The following is a 20,649-nucleotide window of genomic DNA, read 5'->3' as shown; positions in this document are numbered from 1 at the left end:
CGCCCGCAGGTGGCGCGCCCAGGGGGAGGGGCAGCGCCCCGCCCGCTGCCCCCCCCGCCCGCACGCGCGCCGGCTGTGCCCCGCGGCCTCCTGGGAGTTGTAGTTCTTTGCAGGAGGGGGTCGAGGAGGCCGGGACCTGCTCCCCCTCCACCAGCGCCTCGGGCCGGACGCGTTACGCGCTGCTTTCGGCCTCGTCCTTCCGCCTACAAATCCTTCGGAGGATAACTATCGTCCTGCGGAAGGGCCTTCTACCTGCAGCCTTCCGCCCCCGGAGCAGGTCGGCCGCGCTGCCTCGGGCCGACGGCCCGGAGCGCGGGGCACCGCGTGTGGCGGCGGCGGGGAAGGGGAGGCTGGCGGGAGCAACGAATTCCCGGGCGCTCGGTCTGTTTTGCCTGCTCCCGCGCTGGCGTCCCATTTGCTCCTCTCCGTGCCGCTCTCACAATGCCTTTGCTTATTGGGTGCCGCGGCTGCTGAGTCCCGCCTGCCGTTTCCTCGCGCCCTCCGGCTGTGGCGGGCCGCCGTGAGGAGCCGCGGCCGTGCCTGTGAGCGGACCGGCCCCCCTGTCCTGGTGGGGGCCACTGGTGGCGGGGGTCCGGGCGGGGGGAGAGGGTGCTGGCCGGGTGCTCAGCAGCTCTGACAGAAGGAAATGTGGTGGCGGCGTCCTGTCGGTCACACGTGTCCTGCAGACTTGTCTGAGTTGGAAGGGACCCAGAAGGATCATCGAATCCATCTCTTAAGTGAATCCCGTAGCGGGCTCGAGCCCTCACCCGTGCAGGATGCTAAGTCAGTATCACCTTTGGGTAATAACCACACAGACCAAACATAGAGCAGGGCGCTCAAGAAGGAGCATTTTGCCGTAGCTTACAGGGCTGTGGCTTGGGTTCGAAGGCATCGTTACCTGCCAGCATCAGTCCCTGCTGTGGGTCTGACTCAGTGTCCTTTGTTTCTGTTGCAGATGGTGGCTCCCTAGGTGTGGCGTGGCAACCAGAGCGCGATCATGGCAGCTAAGGCTTATAGCCCCTCTGAAGGGGGCCTTCTGTCTTCATCAGCAGGCTTAGTCCTTACTTGCTTGAGTGACTCTGATAAGCTAAGTAGATCCTTCCCCTGGGGCAACAAAAGCAGGAAAAATCGTCTCTCTGGGCTCTGTCAGCTTGGAGCATCACTGCCTGGTGAGCATAGTATTGTGAGACTGAGTTCCGATGAAGCTTTTGGGCAGTTTCAGATCTTCCTCTTCCCCTTCCTCATACGTAGAGGTAGCAGCAATAAGTATCAGCCAGGATGCACTTGTTCAGTAAGCACCTGAGCCCTGGATTACTGCAGGCTGGGAGAGCCTATAGGGAAAACATTACTTAGGTGCTCTGCATTTATACTTGTCCTTGGGCAACCTATACTGGTTGCCAGTGGACCATTCTCCCATCTTGTATAATTATCTAAAGCACAAAAAATTTCCCAGTGAGGAGAAAGATGTTGTTGTGTTGGATTCTGTCAGGATGGGAAGAACTTTGCAGTTTACAGTGTGTCCAGATAAGTGTCTCCCCGTGGTGAGCACGTTCATACTGCATACAGTGCATAAATGTCCTTGTGATGAGTTGTTCATAATGCTTCTTCCAGTATTCCTAAACCTTCAAAGCTGCTTACTGATTTGGGAGTGGGCCAATGGCATTGGGCTGCAGATACCACTTCTTCTCAGAGGAATGTTTTTTACAGGCAGAACCTTTGAAAAATTTAGTACAATCACTTGGCACTGCATAGCTTAAAACAGTGGTGTGGACACAGGTAATTCAATGTCACACACTGTGAAGAGTTGATTAAGTGGCTTCCAACTAATGCAGTTGTTAATAAGGGCTTGAGCACTTACTGCAATTATTTAATGACTATTGCATTTTTAATTTGAGAGATTTCAAAACATTTTAAAAACTGCTAAGTAAAAAAATAGAAGTTAACTGGTCTGGTTAAAACTTGTGGATGTTGGCAAGTCGTTTTAGCCTATGGACTGAGTTTATGTGTTCCAGTGGCTGTGATTCAGAAAGATACATTTATTAGAATAGTTTCTGTATTCTTTAGTTTCACTGATTTTATTTTCTTGCAGTTTCTTAAAAAATCTAGAAACATGCATTTTGGAATTACTTGACAGTTGCTTCAGATGACAGCTTTTTTTTTAAAATTCATTCCTCTGATACTCCTGTAGTAGACTGTTACAGCAGCATTGCTGACCTTTATCTTTCCACAGGGGAGAAGGGGAGCTCTTACTGTTCGTCTTCTCTGACAGCTCGTAACATTTGTAGCAGCAAAATTGGTAACTTATGGGCTCAGTGGGATTCTGCCTCTCTCTCTTCTTCCATTGGAAGTTCTGCTTCTTGCTCCTTTTTACACACCCCAGCTGTGGAGGAATCCAGCCAGCACCTCCTGGCTGCTGCACGCAACCCAAACCAAGCCATCTTCACCGTGGATGCCAGCACAACAGAGGTATTCACAGCAGAACCTGCAGCACTAAGCTCCCCATAACTGGTACAGGTTGTGTGATAGCAGGCTAAAAGGACTGGTTTTCTTTTGTGTATCTGCAGGTAATCAGGGTATCATGAAGGGATTTTGTAGTCTGCTCCAGCTCGGTAGTCTTCTAAAGATTGATGAGTTGATTTATGAGTAGTTGGCAAAATATACAATAGCAGAAGCAAGGATGTATCGAGTCTTTTTTCAAACAGGCCAGGGAGGTTGTGGACTCCCCATTCCTGGAAATGTTCTAGGCCAGGCTGGATAAGGCTTGGAGCAACCTGGTCTAGTGGAAGGTGTCCCTGGCCATGGCAGGGGGGTGGAAGTGGATGGTGGTTAAGGTCCTGTCCAACCTAAACCATTCTGTGATTCAATGATTCTGTAAGAATACAGCTCTGAAGTGACATGAGAGAAGAAAGGAAGAGCAGAATGTGCTTCAAGCCTTCTCTCTGTAAAGTACCAACCCTGAAATGTGTTTGTGGTGGCACAAGATTTATCTGCCCCAGTAAATATTTCATTTGCATTGGGAGGGAAAGAATTTCTCTATTTCTCTCCTGAGAGGAATCTAAAATTGGGTCCTGAAAACTTTGAAGAGCTGTGCCATTTTTTAGCTTGAACTGACAGCTCGGGATTGCCTACTTTAAAGACTCTGAGTCCCAACTTGCTCCATTGCACAGCCTCCAGTCTGCCAATGACTGGTGTGATCCCTGCACACCTTTGAATTTGGATACAGTTTTGTGGCTTGCCTGGGCTTTGCTTGCAAATACAGCTTTGTAGTTTTGCCTCCATGGATGTCATTGTTTACAGTTAAAGCAGGAAACCTAAAAGGAAAGCAATGTCTCAAAAGCACACAAAGATGTGTGGGCAAGGGATAAGTCCTAGAATAAGAATCTATAATGAACTCAGAATTCTAAAGAACCATTTCGTTTCCACCAAGTGGAAGGGATATTGTAAGACATTAAAGCAGCAACCTGAGGAGATAATGAGCTCTTTAAAAAATGTACAGCTTTTATTCTTTGTTTAGGTTTGGTTTTTTCTGTTCTTTTCTAGATCCTAGTGGCCAATGACCGAGCTTGCAAGTTGCTTGGGTGCAGTAGTCAGGAACTCATTGGTCAAAAGCTGTCCCACTTGATATCCAGATCTGGTCAAGAGGCATGGGAAGCAGTGGGTGAGGAGTACCTGGAAACCTCTGAGTGTTCATCAGTGGTTTCAGGAACTGTGGTATGTGAAATGTTCAAGGAAATATTCCCCACCACATAAAGTGCTTTTGTAGGCTTTGGTTTGGGATGTATTTTTTTTTAACATTTTCTCTATAATTTCCTGATATATTTAACTTTGTGGGCATTTGGCAGTTATGTCATTTGCAGAACTGTTTGGTTTAAAAGTTTGCAGATGTGGGCAAAAGATGATTTAAGGGGACACCCATGAGAACCTTGCAGCTGTCAACACACACAGTCACCGTGACTTGATGAAATCAGAACTTGAAAGACATTAAAATTTTTAAAAACTGCTTAAGATGGAAAAAATTCTATTGTGGAAGAGTTCCCAATTGTCTGGTCCTTAAGAATATATTTTAAATTATCTTAATTTGGACTGTGCATATTATAAAGGTACAAGCCAGTGAAATACTGTGCAATGTCTGTGCCAAAACACCATAGCTGGTGCAAAAGAGTGGAATTGATATTTTGCCTAGAATGGGGTTGTTTATAAGAGAACTGTGTGACAAAATCTCCATATTATTTTCTTTTGCTGCTGTTGTGAGTTTTCTCTAGAGAATCCTTGGAAAACGAGCTCATATTCTTTCTGGTGTGTTATTTTTGAACTGAAATTGTTGGTATCTCAGAGCCTTATCTTCCCAAATCCTCAGCTGGATATGGGATGGGGCCAAGTTTGATTCAGTGAAACCAGAGATTAAAATTAAACGTCAGACAGAGGCACTTATATACTTTATAGGAGTCACTGTGTAAGTCATAAACCCATTCTGTCAAGATCATATAAAAATCATGAAAGGCTTGATATGAGCCTTGCAGGCAGTAAGATAAAGAAACATTTTCTGATCAGAGAATAATCTCCTCCCATAAGAAATTAAACTGCTGGCTTTGCAGCTGAAAGTAAGAACTGTGTTACTAATGGGGAGTGTTCATTAGCACCATGGGACATCCCTTAAATAAGGCATCCCTGAGAGGCACTTCTCACTGAATGCAAGCTGTTAGAGTGGCACATTTATTATTCTGAAGTCTGTGCCTTTAGACTTCCAGAGGCAGGGAGAGATGATACAAAAGTAACAACATTTTGTGTATGATCAGTAATTTATTTTCAGACCTTTTCATCTCTGTATTAAAACTGTGTTTCTTCCCATAAAATACTAGTAAGTAGTCAAGAAATTAAGTTTTTCTAATAATGATAGGGAGCTATCTTGGCTCAGAATTTTACCCCTGTTTGAAATTCTTGCGGAGTAACCACAGTCTCAGTAAGTCATGTCTCCATTTCTGAATCTGGTGGAAAGGTGGATGTTATTGGCCACCTCAACGAGAAGATCCCTGTCTCAGTCTGGCTGAGGCAGATAAGAAGCAAGGACACCCAGCGTTGTGTGGTTGTGCTGGAACCAGTGGAAAGACTTTCAGCTTCTGTTTCCTTCACTGTTGACGTAAGTGTTTTCCTAACAATCAGACGAGACTGCAGTTTGTGAGAGTTTGTGTGTGAGTGGAAGGTGTCTGAAAGGCAGCAGGCACAAGTCACTGGTTGTGAACATGGAGTGTGTCCATGGCAGGGCCTGAAACCAGGGCTGTGCATGCAGGACCTGTGCGTGGATTTCTGGTGGGGCTCACCTTGACATGTTTGACAACCCACATAAAAATACACTCTTTCTCCTCAGGGGACATCTTACACTTCAACAGTGTCTGTTTGGCAGGGGGTTGATAATCTGGGGTATGGATGCCCTTGTGAAAGGATCATCTTGCTGAGGAGCAGTTCTGTGAGGAGTGCTGGACACCTCTGCCTCTCTCCTGGGCAAAGGGCAGGCTCCCTGCACAGTGATATGGGAATATTGGTTTATGTTGTGTCTGCTTTCACTGAGTGAGTTGTGTCCACCAGAGGACTGCAGAATGAAATTTCCTGCCATTGCTTAGATAAGTGCAGAAACCACTGTCAAAGTATTGAGTGGACTGTGGCTAAAATGTTAAAATTTTAACAATCTTGTAAATTTTCCTCCCCAGGGAAAAATTACATCGTGTGATCTCCTTTATGCCCATCTCCATGGCTACCCAACATTGGAAGCAGTAGTTGGACTCCACATAAAGGACCTGATTCCTTCTGTGCAGATCCCTCCTCTAGGCAAAAAAATCCCAAAGGTATAGTGTAAGCACCAACCTCATTCTTCCATAGCCTTCCCATTTGGAGTACATGTGCATGCTGTTTTCCCTCCTTACATAACAGAAGAAAGCATTTCAGAGGAAAGCCTGGTTCCCCTGGAAAAGAGTATGCTGCTTTCTTGTGGAGCTGCTGTCTGAAGAGTTCCCAACTAGGGATGAGACCATGCCCTGACCTCTCACTGGAATCTGTCCTGATGAAAGACAGTTTTCTCCAATCCTAGCTTTGTAAGACACCATGCTCTCTCTGTCAGCTCTTTAGGATTCCTTTTAATTCTTTGATTCTTAGAATTCATTTCAGTTATGTCTGTCTGAGGAGTGAAAGAATACCCAGGTCTTGCAAATGCCATGAAAATGGGCAGATAGGGAGTTGAAGGAGGCCTTCTATGAATGCCTAATTTGTTGAAAAGCTGCAGCATGGACTGGTCTTCATCTTCAGGATATTTATGTAGTGGTTCAACACTGGATTCCAAATCCTTAAAAATCCAGATGTTGTTCATTTTGATATTCACAAGATTGGTTCCTTTTTCTTTTCCTGCTCCTTTTCCTGAGAATTCCTGTGTAATTTTATACGAATAATGAAATAAACCCAAGACGTTTGGTTAGAGGTTTTCTGTTTGAGTTGGTTTTTTTGCTTTAATTTAGAACCTCAGGATCCAGCGAGCTGCAGGCCAATCCAGAGAGGGTAACATGTTTCCTCTCAGTTTAAAGCTGGAAGTCAGCCATCTGGAGGAGGAGCAAGCAGCAGTGCAGAAAGATGAGATTCCACAGGCAGAAGGCTCTCTCCCACGCTATCAGTACTCTGCTACAGTTGTGGTTTTCTCCACCATCAGTGGTCTCATTACTGTCCAGTCAGATGGAATCATCTGCGGCATCTCGGATAGTTTTGCTTTAATGCTCTTTGGCTATGAGAAGAAAGATCTGTTGGGAAAGGTAAGATAAGAAGTTTAAATCCTCACAGAAGACTGATACATGTGGCAGCATATCCACTGGAATTGTGAAGTTGTCTTTTACACTCCTTGCCATCACAGAACCCCTGTGTTCCACACGTTCTGTGCGTGAGGTGTAGGATGCCACGTGAATTCCCGTGCTGTAATTGCTAAGACTTGCAGTGCTGAGGAGCTACTATGGATTTCAAGTAGCCCAAAGCAAGCTGCACAGTTCTGTGTTCTCCACTGGTCATGTGGATCACTTTTTCCTGGCTATCTGTGAGAATCAGGTTCACAGACACAGATTGTTAGCATTTGCCCCCATCCTGTGAGACTTGGCTTAGCTTTATAAGGTTTTGTTCTTTGTTTTAGAACATTACATTCCTGATCCCTGGTTTCTATAACAACATGGAAAGAAGCAGTGGCTGTTCTTTGCCTTTACCTCCTCTGGATGATTCCACAGGGACAGAAGGTGAGTGCCTTTTTGGAGGTGTCAGTGCCTGCCATACAGCTGGCTCTGGCTGCTGTAACCAAGGGGAAATGAGCAGAGACAAGAGGTTCACCTACAAACATGAGAACATTCTTCATAAAAGCAATGTCCCTCCATGCAGTTTTTAAATTGGGTTTCCACTACAACCTCAGGTAAAGAGAATCGTTCACCTAAGATTGAGTTTCTCTCTTTTGTTGCCAAGAAGATAGAACTGAATATCCAATTTGGAAATTACAGTGAGAATAGAGAATGCTTTGTACTTAACAAGCACTTCCCCTCCCTCCCTCCCTCCCCTGCTAGGACCCTGTGGTATTTTAAAAAATGTATAAAACACAGCTTTTGTGACTGTATTGCAGTGGAGCTGTAGCTAGTGAGGATTAATATTTTAAGGGAAAAATCTAATATTCTGAATAGGCTTGTGCTGCTGGCTAATATTCAATGTTATGGTTGCTGTGTTTCAATCAGGGAAGCGTCACATTCTTCTGATGCAGTTTGCATCAGAATTTATCGAAATTTTACTTCTCTGAACACAGCATGAATAAACAGAAGCAAAGAAGCCTTGTGTTTCCATATCTGTCTTTTCCAGCTAGCTCTGCCCAACAGAGAGAACACCAGCAAGTTCATGCTTTTGTCCATATCACAAGAGACCTTTTATGCTGGTTTTGTCTCTGTTTTTTTCCCCCTATTTTCTTTTTGTCTTTGCTTAGAAATGCACGTCTGTGCTGAAACCAATGCACCCTACTGGAACAAAGAAGAGTTAGTAGACAGTGTACAGTTTCTTAGGTAATTCTTTGATGAAATGATGCCCCTAATCTAGGAGTAGTTCAGTTCTTCTGTGAGGAAGCATTGTTGGCACTCTGCCATTACTGATTAAAGGATTGTTCTAGATTCAAATCTAAATTTGTTCTTTTGTTATCTTCTTCTGCAGCAACAATACTTGGATTACTTCATCTTCCAAACTCATGTTTTTCTTCTGATCTTTTGTCACTGGGAAAGGACAGAACTTCATCTCCTCTTCTTTCAAACACATTTAGACTCTTTTTTTATCATACAGCTTCAGTGAGTTACATAAATCCAGTCCAAACCTTTTCATTATATAGGTTTGGAATGGGCTGGATACGTGTGGTTTGGGCTTTTTTTTTTTTTTTAATGCTGCTGCTGCTGTATGATCATTTTAATTTCAGTCTCTTTACATTACTGGCACTTTTCTAGGTCTCTGAACTTCAATTCAAGTAGCTAAGGAATGATACCAATATCTGCCAAAGAACTTTGATAGAAAAGCAAATTTTGGCAGCCCTAAAACATGTAGATTCCTGCATGTGGTGATTTCTCAAAGTAGAGTGGAATGCTCATATTTTGACTGTTTTGCCTCAATCAAGCCTTTTATACTCAGTTCCTTAGGGAAAAGACAGACCAAGGCAGTTCTAAGTTTATTTTTAATCACTGTAGCCTCTGAAGCCTAAACATAAACATTTAAGTTGGTGTGGTTTTTTTTCCTATTTGGTACAGAGAGCAGCTTCTTGGCTGCATCTTTAGCACACCTTCTGTCAAGAGATGAAGAGCAGAAATTGGAACAACAACACGAAGGTGACAAATTAATACATGATGAGAATGAGCAAAAGAATGGGACCGGTTTCTTTTCTCCTCCCTCACCTCCTGAAGCAGCATCCACCCCCACTAATAGGTAGGCATTTCATAGACTGCATATTCACTTGGGAAAATGAAGAGCTGTGCTGGCAATCACCAGCAAAAGCTGATTTTTTCACCTGTGTGATGTCTGTGGGAAGGTGTAGCAAGGGCCTTCCATGTTTGCTGTCTTTAGAATCTGAGTGCAAGAGAGGCTGAGCTGGGCCTACCTTAGATTTTTATTTAGATCTGCACAACCTACCATTGTAAAGTTACAGCAATTCCAGCTCTAAAGGGAACCAAATGTTTCATCTAGACTAGGAAAGGTAATTAGGCTCTGTCTTCACTAATCATAAATAGTGGATGTTTATTTCCTTCCAGCTGGTGTTGCACTGAAGTCAGGGTACCTGGAGGGAATTCTAAGTGTTATTCCTTCTGGTGCTTGGTGCAACTGTCAGGTCATCCATTAAAACAGGCTACTGGGTTACTGAAGCCCAGCCATTTTTTCTTGCACATTTCCAGGTCTTTTTCCTGTTACAAGGTTAGAAATTCTGTAGAAGTACATATATGATGCTCACAGCCTACCTGAAGTCAAATTTTAACCCTTCCACGTTAACAATTCTAACCTTCAGTAAGTTTTACTACTAAATTTACTATCCATTTTAAGGTATAGACTATTACAGCACAGTTTTTGCTGCATTTTTTAGTGGCTGATAATGTCACTTTTTTGTACTCTCCTGATTTACATCTCTCATATCATACTTGGATTGTAAGTGCTCTGCTTCATTGTTTCTCTATGCTGCATTTTTACTAATGGAAATGTTTGCAAAATACCTTGTGCTATGGGCTTCAGTAAACCCTGATTGATGGAGACATCCATCTCCTGTTGGACACACCAGGGATCTTCTGTTTTCAGGACTGGAAGTGCCCTGCTGATATGCTAAGGCCTGAACAGCAGGCCTAAGCACCAAATTGACTTACAAGATGAATCTTGAGCATGATGCTGTCGATACCATCAAGGTTCTTTTGTTAAAAATAGATGATCAAAACATTTCTATTAGTTGTTCTTAATGCCAAACCTGCTGCTGTAGAGCCGTTTGTATAACCTTGTGTAAGATACATTCAGAAATCCTCCCAGCTGATATCCCCAGGGGCTTGTTAGTAGAATATTTTAGGAAAAACCCTCCCAGCCCTGGCCCTGGCCCTGGCTGGTTGGAAAGTGGGCTGTCAGAACCAGATGTTTTCTGCACAAGGTAAACAAGTCATGCGGACTGTTTGATTTGGGCCTATAAAAGCTGGACCCCTTTTTGGGGCAAACTTGGGGACCTCACCTAAAAGTGGACACACAGCATAGGATTTTCCCAGTTGCTGGGAAGATTTCTCCAGGTCCTCACTGAAAAAAGGGGCTCCCCAGCAATTGCAGACTCTGGGTGATGGTAAAGTATTTAAGCAATTGGTGATGGATCTTTCTCAGTCACTGTTCTTTCTCTCTCTCATGCAGTAATGATTAGATGCATCACCTTGATTATTTTTGCTTGTTGATAAAGCTGAGCAAGTAATAAGCTTATTGTTCTATCAGATGTATCCTTTTACCTCTGTTTTGCCTCAACATTAACAGTAAAATAAGACCATTCTTTCCATTGGTGTCTGTGGCCATTCAGTCACCCCCATCAACTGGGAAAACATCTGCCATGTGTATTAGTTTTTTTTGTGGTGGTAAATGGTTTATGATCTATATTCAGAAATTAGGCTAGAGTAGGAAATTATCCATAGGGGAAGAGTGCCATCTGAGTGTACCTGCTCTTCTTTGGTGAATTTGTTAGGATTTTGGATGCCTGTGCAAACAGCTTTCTGCCTTTTGCTTTTGAACTTGAAATAAAACTATTGGTCCAGGTTTTAACTAGTGACCATATTTAAGTGGGTATTATAGGGTAGGACAGTTTTCTTACTCTTTTGTAATCATGATGTCACTGATAGCTCTGAGTCTTTGCAGTGAGGACAGCCTTGCTACCAATGGGCTGTCAGCCCACCAGAGAGCCTTATCCCAAAAGCTGGCTTGACACCATCAGAGCAGTGGAACAGTATAGAACAGTGGAAACTTCAGGATCAAATAATTCTCACAAGATGCTCTCTGCAAGGCTCTCTCACATCATCTGACTCAGAACAGTGGGATTTAGGTCAGAACACGGAGACTCCAGGAAGAAGCAGTCACAGTGCAGTATCTCCTGCAGTAACTGTTGCCTGGTTGCCTGTTTGTTCCAGACCAGAAGACAATCTAAATGCATCATCCTGTGACCCAGTGAAGCTGCCTTCTGAAGTTACTTGTAACTCACCTGGAACACCAACAGTGGATGAGCCATGGCCTGGGACAGCACTGAACTGCAGACAAGACCTTAAAAGCCGCATGGTTCCAGGGCAGGTGTCAAAAACAAACTTGATGTGTGATGCAAAACATTCCAGCCGCCAGCACATTGTTGTTGACAACTGCCTGCTAAATGATGCTTCAACCTTCTTTGCACATGAAAGAAACACTGTCTGTGATGTTTGCTCAGGAAATAAAACAGGTCACAGTGCTTCTGCACCAGGAGCTGCCACAACCTCTGAAGGTGCCCAAGAATCTGAACTGAACTGTATTTGCTCTGGTCTTGAGGTACTGGGTCTGAATAATGGTGTCAAGGGGAACTCAGACAATTCTTTAGGTGTTCCTGCAGCTCTTGCAGGAGCGTGTTGCTGTGATGCAGTGGACTCCAATCTGCTAATTGAGCCAAACGGTGCCTTTTGCACTCATCAAGGAAAGCAGCAGCTGAGTGGTGTTGCCACAGAAGCTGATTCTGGGTGGCTGGCCTCCAGAAGGCATTTACAAAACTCTGAGGAATCCTCCAAAGCATTTCCTGAGAAACCTGAAACCCTTGCAGAAACTGTGGGGGACAACTCCAACAGAAATCCCCTGAAAAGCAAACGTAGGCCTGAAGAACACTGCCAGGTGCTCAGGCAGCAAAATATGGAGATAAAAGTAACATCAACCCCAGTGAAACAAGAAGGCAGGCTAAACCCAGCAGCTCCTTTGACCTGGGAGATTCTGGAAGGCAGCTACATTGGGAACTGCTGTCACAGAGATGGTTCACAATTCAGTAAGTGAAACCTTGTCCCCTTCCCAAACTCTTATTGGGGTGCTCCTTTTCACCCACAGTTTTGCAGAATGCAGATGGTTCTGGTTAAAAGCTGACAGTGGAGAGGAAGGAAGAAACATCTAGAAGAAAAAATGGTATTTAAGTGTACCCAGAGGATATTAGAAAAGGAGGTGGTATAAAATACGAATTTGGTAAGAAATTAATCCCTACTGAAAAGTCAGAAATACTGTCAAAACATGATTAAAAAGTTTGAACCTGATAACCTTTTCTGAACAGAAAATACAAACTCCACTGTAAAACTGTAAATTGCATTAGAATTGTATAATGGAATTTGTTTCATTCACTCCTTCAGCTGCATTCAGTGGCTTGTAGAATAAAATCCCCATTTTTATGTAATCTAGAATAACAGTGTGAAATGAATAATCACAGTTGGACACTGACAAGTCTCTGCTGGAGGTGGGAGCTCTGGAGGTAGCTGATCGGTACCTCTAGAATAGCTGTGCTGCTGTCAGCCCCTCTGATGATTCTTTACTGAGCAGGTGTTCCCCAAATTCTGAACTTTTTGTCAAGAGCTCAGAATTTTGTCCTAAAATGTCTGCGGTCTTATTCAACACTAAAGTTACATTCTACCATTTTAATTTCCTCACCTGTTTCTACAGGCATCCTCTTCGAGGTGAAATGTGCAGAACTGCGGGATCCCACTGTACTTTTCTGTGTCTGGGTGGTAAAAGACATTTCACAGAGCCAAAAGGAAGCAGTAGAAAAGACTCAGAATTTGCTTGCCAGCCTAGCAAACTCTGCCCAATCTGTTGCTGATCTTTCTACTAAAAGTCTTGGAGAAGTAAGACATCCTACCTTTGAATATTGAGCATTTCTCTCCTTGTTTGACTGTTAAGCTGAAGCTAAAGTCAAGATGTTTTTCAAATTAGTGACATGAGTTGGTGGGGTGGATGTTATTGTTTCTTTGTTTCCCTACTTTTTTAATAGATATTAAAACAAAATTGCTATTTTGTAACACTTCTGGTTACAAAATAGTAGTTCTGTAGTTCCTTTCCAGTCTGAACAATGCAGTTCCAAACTGCAGGATACTCAAGGAGTACAGTTCTCACTATGAGAACCAAAGATTTCTCCTTTTATCTGTTCTTGCAGATGTGTATGTTCTTTTCAGTATTTACTCATTTTATGAATGTCATTCTGTGGCTTGCTCATTTTTTCTGCTATTGTAACTGATACATATGTACTTAGGCCATCAGATCAGCTTCACTTTTCAACAATTCCCGAAGAGCTGAAGATCTTGAAGGATTGAGAGCATGTGAGGGAGAATACGCAAAAAATTACAGCACTCTCAGTCTTATTGGCAAAGGCTCTTTTGGCTTTGTCTGGAGTGCCAGGGGCAAGAAAGATCACCAGGAGGTGAAGTATTTCTTCTAGCTCTATTGCAATAACAATTTAGGATGAAAACTGAAAGGTTAGAGCATTCATATTCTGTCAACACTACACTTGTCAAAAGCTTCTCTTTGGTAGTTTGGGGTTTTGCTTTGTTTAAACAGACATCTGTAATAGAAACAGGATAGCAGAACATTTGCACTGATGTAGTGTAGGGATGTTACCTGAGGCAGCAGGTGCAGAACGAGCTAATGCACTAATGAATGTAGCTAATTGAACCTGTTGAAAGAAGTAGACATTAATCTTAACAGAATTATAGCTTTTAGTCTTCTGTCTCTACGAAAGAGAATGGCAGACCTCAAAATCTTTGTTGTGCCATGACTCAGGAATGGGGAGTAGACATGTTGAGATTATGACAACTCCTCTTTATCAGGCAGAGTATTTTGGGTGCTGAGAGACAAGCTCTGGTGTTTTCTCTTGCATGGATGTTAAGTGCTCATTTCCCTCCACTGCATCCATGTGCCAGAAGCCACCACTGCTGTAACTGGTTGATAAGAGAGCTGGCCTGTCAAAGCCTTTGGAATTCAGAGCAGCAATGAAAACATTCAATTTATGTGTCATTTGGCTTCTAGGACTAAATTAGTTTAAACACATTTGAAGATACTATAAGCTATTCACACTGGGTTACTTCCATCCCTCTAGTAATATGAGGCATTAACAGATTTCCTAGAAATTCACTTACCTGACACTCAAAGCCATGCTTTGGCAGGTGATGCTGAATCCTGTTGTCTGTGTAGGTTGTTGTAAAGTTCATCTGGAAGGAGAGGGTGCTGGAGGACTGCTGGGTAGATGATCCTGATCTGGGGAGGGTCACTCAAGAAATTGCAATCCTGCTGAAGCTGCAGCACCCCAATATCATTAAGGTACAGTGACTCGGAATTAGTGCAGTTTGCACTTCATCAGGTGGTTTGTTTGAATATTGGGTGTCTTGTGCTCCTCTTCAGGAGTGAAGTGTCCTGTATTGAGTCTGTCTTTTCAGGAAAGAAAGTAACCTGTTTATCCTGCCTTGTTTTGGAGGGTGTGTCACAGCACACTATTGCTTGCTTCCACACTTTTACCCAAAACTGTTCTGAAGATGTGACTCTTAACAGAAAAAAAGCTGTTTCAAGATAAGAGGCATATCTTGGAAGTGTGATGTCACATCTGAACTAGCTCAGTAAATAATCTGGACACTTGTTTCATCCTCTTTGTTTTGAGGTTGTTGGTTTTGATTTTGGAGTTGTTTTTTCTTTTTCTTCAGAAAGAGAATTCCTCTTGGATTTAATTCTGCTCCCAGTTTTAATTCTGTACTCTTTTCAAGAAACATTTGTGCTCAGTGAAATGAGACTTTAAAGATTATAATATATGCCAGTTAAATCTCCAAGAGGAGAGCAGTGTTCGTTAAAAAAAAGAAAAAAAAGGCAGTTTTTGAGGATGAAGCACATGATTAAACAGGTCTTTTATTTATAGGTGCTGGATGTATTTGAAAATGAATGCTTCTTTCAACTGGTGATGGAGAAGCATGGATCTGGTCTGGACCTCTTTACATTTATTGATAATCAGCCCAACTTGGATGAGCCATTAGCAAGTTATATATTCAGACAGGTGAGAGCAGAATTGCTGCATGCAGGTAAGACTTGGTTAATGTAAGAACCAGGACTCTGTTTCACTTAATACTGGCTGATCAACTGGTGTGCTGAACTGGAGTTGTGCTCAATACTTGCAGAACCTTTCCTCGCTGTTCTGTAGGGCTGATTGAAATGCTGCCTGCAGAAACCTTGTTAAGGTTTACTTAGAGACAACAAAGAAGCCTTTCCAGGACCTTACTGCCTGTGAGGGTTTCCCGTGGAGCCATGGCCCCTCAGCTGTTATCAGGACAGCACACAGCCCCTGTCACCCAGACACCGTTCATGTAGCAGTCACATTTCCTCTGAGGGAGGAGGAAAACTCACAGAAGCTGCCCTAAGCCTACAAAAAGCCACATGTTCACTTAGTTCAGTGCTTAGTTTAGATTGGTTACAGGAGTAAAGGGCTCTGCTCTTTAAATCAAGAAATTATCTTGGATTTTAACGTGGCATAAGCAAAGGAACTCAGGGTAGTTGCCCATGAGTCAGGGGCTTGCCTGAGAGCTGAATTGCCCTTTGTTTAGTGAGTTAACCACAGCAGCAGTCCCTAAGTAATTCCCCCTCATGAGTTTTGGAGTAAATTCCTTGCTCTAGGAATTGCTGGAATTGCTCTAGGAATATGCAGGAATTGCTGTGCACGTGGTAACCCCCCCCCCACCCTTGCTGTGCCCACACTGCCCTCACCTGGGGTGCTGATGGAAGATGGAAGCCAAAGGTGTCCCTTTAACCTTGTGATGGGTCCTTTCCTTAACTCAGCCTGAGGTTGGTAAGGCTGTCTTGTTCCCTCAGATCTGAACTGCATTTCTCTGCAGAGGCAGATTTGTATTATAAATAGAAACTTTTCTCCCTCAGCCATCTGCTTCTCTTGTTAAAAACATGGTAGGAGTCACGATCGTCTCCAAGGTGATATCACTCTCATGCTATCCTTAATTATGGCACTGAAGCCTGAGTCGTGCAGGAAGAAGAATGGAATTTAGGAATGATTCTATTATTAATACCAAACTTTGCTCTTAAATGCCTTGTCATCCTGCAGTATGGAAGGCACACAGTAATATCCTCCTGGAAAAACCAAAGAACCCTCCAAATGAAGCTGGGGTAAAAATAGAGTAACTTCCTGGATTGTAGCAATGAGCTCCAATGCTCACAATCACATCATGACTGCAGCATCCCCTCCTCCTGCACATTTGTGAGAGGGAAGCAGCAAAGGCTCTTTAAAGTGTCTCTTCCAAGAGCACTGCAGCAATGCTGACAGGCAGGCCTGAGGCCATTTCCAGTTACCATAATTAGGATGTATATCTTGTTTAGATAGTGTCAAAACAAGCCAAAATGTGACTCTGGGAAAGCTGTGATGCCACATCAATTATCCAGGGCACTCTGTGTAGTAACACCAACTTCTTTCCATCTCTTCCAGCTTGTATCAGCCGTTGGGTATCTCCACTGTAGGAACATCCTTCACAGAGATATCAAGGATGAAAATATTGTCATTGCTGAAGATTTCACTATTAAATTAGTGGACTTTGGTTCGGCTGCCTACCTGGAACCTGGGAAATTGTTTTATACCTTCTGTGGGACAATTGAATACTGCTCACCAGAAGTGCTGTCTGGCAAACCGTATGTCACCCTCTGAAAAGTCATTTTTGTGCCATCACACCAAAAAACCCACGAGTGCAGGGCTGGAACAGAGAAGCCAAGCTGCTGTGTCATTGGAACACTGCTAGAGTATCTAACCACAGGGAAACTGCAGCTAGATTTAAGGCACTGCAGTGGCAGAAATCACTGTGAAGGTTTGAGTGCATACAAAGTAGGGCAGTGTAGTGACAGAAATCAAGTTGTGAAAGCTTGAATATGTACAAAGTTGTTTCTAAATCTGTTGTCAGGCTTTCTCTAGCAAAAGCTGCTCCTTCAGAGAGGTGGAGTAAGCAAGTATTGCTGTTGATAGCACCTTCTCCTTTCATGTCTGTGCTTTGTAACCTCCCACTCTTATCCTCTCTGTCCTCCTCTTTTCTACATGCTTCCCTCTATTTGAATTTTTGCAGTTTGATCTTTGTTCATCTCCCCACTGATTTTTGTACTCCTTGGGACTCAAGGATTCTTCCCTTGCAGCATCTCTTGCTGCTGTTTTGATTGTGCTACCTGAGTCTTGGCTCTCTTCCCTCTTTCCCTCTCCAAGTGCTCTGTACCTGGCAGCCAGTGCTCTCATACCTGCTCCACAAGGAAGCCTCCCCATCACAGGGGTGGCACGTGCTGTAATGCTATGTGCCTGGATGTATCTTGCTCCTGCTTCACAGCTGTTTCCATGGGTCCTTCAGGCAGCTCCTTGTAATGGAGTGCGGGGAAGAAGCAATGCAAGGAGGAGAGGAAATTCCTGCTGGGAATGAGATGAAAGGTGAAGCAAGCAGCTCTGCCCTGGGAGTTCCACCTTGTACTGTGTGAAGGAACTGGCATGTTTTCTCAGATGGAATTGAGATAGTTAATAGTTATTTCCAAATAACTTTTGTTTTGAAAGGGCTGGGAGGATGTGTTTGCTCTTCCAGCGAAATGTTTACTTGATAGTTTTGGCTGATGATGAAGAAGGTGGAGGGGCAAGTCCTTGTCAGCAGCTTACATATATGGAAGTTGGGTGCATGTTACACACACTCATCAACAGAAACTGGTTGGCTATTCTCTGGTTGGTTTTATTTTCTGGAGAAGAACAGTGCAGACTCCTCAAGCACATGAGAACCTTCTTAGAATTCTCACAAACTTCCTATGTTAAAACAAAAATTGGAAACAAGGGCTGTCAATGCCCTTTTTACTTTCTTTAGCATATAGATATGTACTGGCAATCTGATTTTAGGCAAGCTTATCTCTGCACAGGTACCATGGCCCTGAGCTGGAGATGTGGTCGCTTGGCATCACCCTTTACACCCTGGTCCTTGGGGAGAACCCTTTCTGTGAGCTGGAGGAGGCCTTGGCAGCTGTCCTGTGTCCTCCTCGCCCTGTGTCAGAAGGTGAGCTCTTCCCATTTGCTTTTCAAAAGGAACAGATCTCTTGGGAAAGTATAAGCAGCATTTTTTCACCAGAAATAAAGGGGAAGACTGAAAAAGTGCTCCCCACTATGTTCTGTGATGATTTGACAAGCTGCTCAATGCAGCAGAGTTTGGGGGATTCGTCGTTCTTTGAACATAGACCATATCTCTCATTCCTAACCTGCCTAAAGTCCATCCTGAGCCATCCCTCTGCTGTCTCTGCCCAGGTCTCATGGATCTCATGGCCGGGCTCCTGCACCCCAATCCAGAGCAGCGCACAACTCTTGCTGCGCTAGCAGAGCATCCTTGGCTGCGACAGCCTGTGAACCTGGCTGATTATACCTGGGAAGAGGTGTTTGTCTCTGCTGAGCCAGCAGCTTCATCCAGGGATGACTTCGAGGAGTCTGAGCTGTGTTAGCAGGATAGTTCCCATTGGAAGGTCACCTGCTGATCCCCACATATACTCAGTTTATTATTGTTCTTACCCAGGACATGTTTCAAAGATGTGAAGCAAAGATTTTAATGTTGTTTAAATTGTTCATAGCTTGGAATATATTTTTATTGGCTCATTTTACTTTTTATATGTAGTTCATATATCTTTCTGAAAAGTGAGTGAATAAATGAATGATAACATGTCTTTTGGTTTTCTGGAGTATGCGTGCACAAAGGAGCCTCAAAACTAGACATGTAATTGCATGATTTGGGTGGGAGGGGTGGGTTGGTGGTGTCTTTTTTTTTAATATCAGAGTCCTGTCTGTATCCAGGAAAACTCCTCGATTTTGATGAGACAAACATATTGGGAAGAAAAAATAGATTCAATAAAGAGAATTCGGTTGAGACATGGGTAACAGGAACATTTTGGGGTACAGCACAGCCGAGGTCAGGCTGCTTGGGAGGAAGTGCTGGGAAAAGGCAGCGGTTCTGCCGGCTGCTGCTTTCTGACACCAGCTCTGCAGCCAAGCAACAGAACTCGGCTTGATTACTAAAGATTAGCTTTCAATCCACTTTGGACTCTGCTATCTCCATCCGAACACATAACAACAGGCCCTCACCTGCCTTCTGTAGCGCGGCGGTGGCACCGCGCCCCGGCTCTGGCCCCGGTGGGGATGATGCCCCGCGGCCCGCACCGCTCTCGGCTGGGCTCTGCGGGGTTGGGAGCGAGCAAGGCGCTCTGCGCGCCCTCGCCCCCGCGTACCGGGCCGCTTCTGCCCCGAGCGAACCCACCCTACGCGCCCGAAGGGATCGGGCCGGGCCTGGCTCGCACCCCGCCCCTCCTTTCGGTCCTCCGGCGCTGCCCGGGGCGGGATCGCGGCCGCTCGGGCCGGGCCGCGGCGGGGGCGGAGCGCGGCGGGGCTGTCCCGGCGGGGCTGTCCCGGGCCCAGCTCGCGGCCATGGCGGGCTGGCTGGGGAGGGCGCTGCTGCCGGGCCGGGCGCTCCCCGCCGCCCCCGGGCCGTGCCCTCATCGCGGCTGCGGGGAGGTGGCGGCGCTGCGGGCCATGGGCTTCAGCCAGGAGCAGGCCCGGCGGCTCCTGGCGCTGCAGCCCCGGCTCGGCCCTGAGCACCGGGAGGCGGCGGCGGCGCAGCTGCTGCTGCTCGGGCTGAGCACCGAGGCCGCCCTGGCGCTGCTGGAGCGGAGCCCGGCGCTGCTGCGGCTGCCCACGGAGCGACTCCGGGAGCGCGCCGAGGAGCTGCGGCGCCTGGGGCTGGACGGAGGTAGGGCAGCGTGCGGGGGTGCGGGGGGGACACCGGGGCCCTGCCGCTGACGTGCTGCCCGCAGGCCGGCTGCTGCGGGCGGTGAGCCGCTGCCCCCAGCTCTTCCACGTGCCCCGGAAGAGGCTGGAGGCGGCGGTGCGGCTGCTGCGGGAGCGCTGCCTTTTCACGGCGGAGCAGCTGCGGGAAGTGCTAGGAACCTGCCCCACCGTCCTGCTGGAGGAGCCGCGCACCCTCCATCACCAGTTCCAGGTGAGGGCCGGGACCCGCCTTCCTGCCAGAACCGGCTGCGGGAATAGGGCTGTGCCTGACACCCCCCGTCCCGCCCCGCAGTACGCCTACTTCAGAATGGGGGTCCAGCAGAAGGAGATGGTGAAGGCTCGGCTCTTCCAAATGCCCTTTGCTGAGCTCCGGAATCGGCACGTCTTCTTGGAGCGCCGGGGGCTCTACGAGACCCCACACAAAGGACAGACCCAAACCAGTAACCCAAAACTGAAGGACATCCTTCAGCTCCCGGAGAAAGACTTCCTGGCCAGTCTGGCACACTCTACCCCAGAGGAGTATGAGGTCTTCAAAAAGCTGCTGGCTCGAGAGGACGAGGAGAAGGAAGAGGAGGATGTGGATGCACTACACACAGAGGACAGTGAGGATTTGGACAGTGATGAAAGTAAAACAGCCCGGGAGTGAGGAGGTGAGGCTCCGAGGTGCCCGAGCCCTCCCCTGTTTGTGCACTCTCTGGGTGCTTTGGGCTCCCACCCCACACCAGCACCCGCCAGGGTGGGTGCAGGGCCCCATGGGTGGGGCACAAATAAATCCCATCTGTCAAATACAACAACACTCATTTCTC

At 45.6% G+C, this 20,649-nt stretch overlaps 2 protein-coding genes across 3 annotated transcripts; both read left to right on the top strand.

Annotated features, from left to right (window-relative positions):
• Window positions 1-50: 50 nt before the first annotated feature.
• PASK (PAS domain containing serine/threonine kinase) lies at window positions 51-18,725 on the top strand. 2 transcript variants are annotated; one of them, XM_042024589.1, is made up of 17 exons: window positions 51-277; window positions 956-1,169; window positions 2,231-2,466; window positions 3,541-3,711; window positions 4,997-5,137; window positions 5,706-5,840; window positions 6,504-6,791; window positions 7,160-7,259; window positions 8,787-8,961; window positions 11,166-12,034; window positions 12,694-12,875; window positions 13,280-13,447; window positions 14,218-14,343; window positions 14,930-15,064; window positions 16,496-16,695; window positions 17,941-18,074; window positions 18,320-18,725. In XM_042024589.1, exons 2-17 carry the CDS (start codon window positions 998-1,000, stop codon window positions 18,508-18,510), a joined length of 3,423 nt encoding a protein of 1,140 aa, XP_041880523.1. In that variant the 5' UTR covers window positions 51-277; window positions 956-997; the 3' UTR covers window positions 18,511-18,725. The 2 variants fall into 2 exon arrangements, with proteins under 2 accessions (XP_041880523.1, XP_041880524.1); XM_042024590.1 differs by having other exon boundaries at window positions 51-568.
• Window positions 18,726-19,176: 451 nt separating this feature from the next.
• Window positions 19,177-20,639, top strand: MTERF4 (mitochondrial transcription termination factor 4). The gene is made up of 3 exons (XM_042024588.1): window positions 19,177-19,805; window positions 19,870-20,054; window positions 20,136-20,639. Exons 1-3 carry the CDS (start codon window positions 19,199-19,201, stop codon window positions 20,487-20,489), a joined length of 1,146 nt encoding a protein of 381 aa, XP_041880522.1. The 5' UTR covers window positions 19,177-19,198; the 3' UTR covers window positions 20,490-20,639.
• Window positions 20,640-20,649: the final 10 nt, after the last annotated feature.

This window comes from Corvus kubaryi, unplaced genomic scaffold, assembly GCF_017639235.1.
Source record: "Corvus kubaryi isolate FWS band 111438036 unplaced genomic scaffold, C.kubaryi_AGA036_p1.0 37264, whole genome shotgun sequence".
Lineage (NCBI taxonomy): Eukaryota > Metazoa > Chordata > Aves > Passeriformes > Corvidae > Corvus > Corvus kubaryi.
This window is presented reverse-complemented; position numbering and strand designations above follow the sequence as displayed.

What these genes read in the sequence shown, in the direction of transcription:
- PASK (XM_042024589.1), top strand. Translation starts at nt 998, where the DNA reads ATGGCAGCTAAGGCTTATAGCCCCTCTGAAGGGGGCCTTCTGTCTTCA. An exon ending in GCTTGGAGCATCACTGCCTG is followed by an intron (nt 1,170 to 2,230) that starts GTGAGCATAGTA and finishes ATCTTTCCACAG; the next exon opens with GGGAGAAGGGGAGCTCTTAC. An exon ending in TAGGCAAAAAAATCCCAAAG is followed by an intron (nt 5,841 to 6,503) that starts GTATAGTGTAAG and finishes GCTTTAATTTAG; the next exon opens with AACCTCAGGATCCAGCGAGC.
- MTERF4 (XM_042024588.1), top strand. Translation starts at nt 19,199, where the DNA reads ATGATGCCCCGCGGCCCGCACCGCTCTCGGCTGGGCTCTGCGGGGTTG. An exon ending in GCGCCTGGGGCTGGACGGAG is followed by an intron (nt 19,806 to 19,869) that starts GTAGGGCAGCGT and finishes TGCTGCCCGCAG; the next exon opens with GCCGGCTGCTGCGGGCGGTG. An exon ending in CCCTCCATCACCAGTTCCAG is followed by an intron (nt 20,055 to 20,135) that starts GTGAGGGCCGGG and finishes CCCGCCCCGCAG; the next exon opens with TACGCCTACTTCAGAATGGG.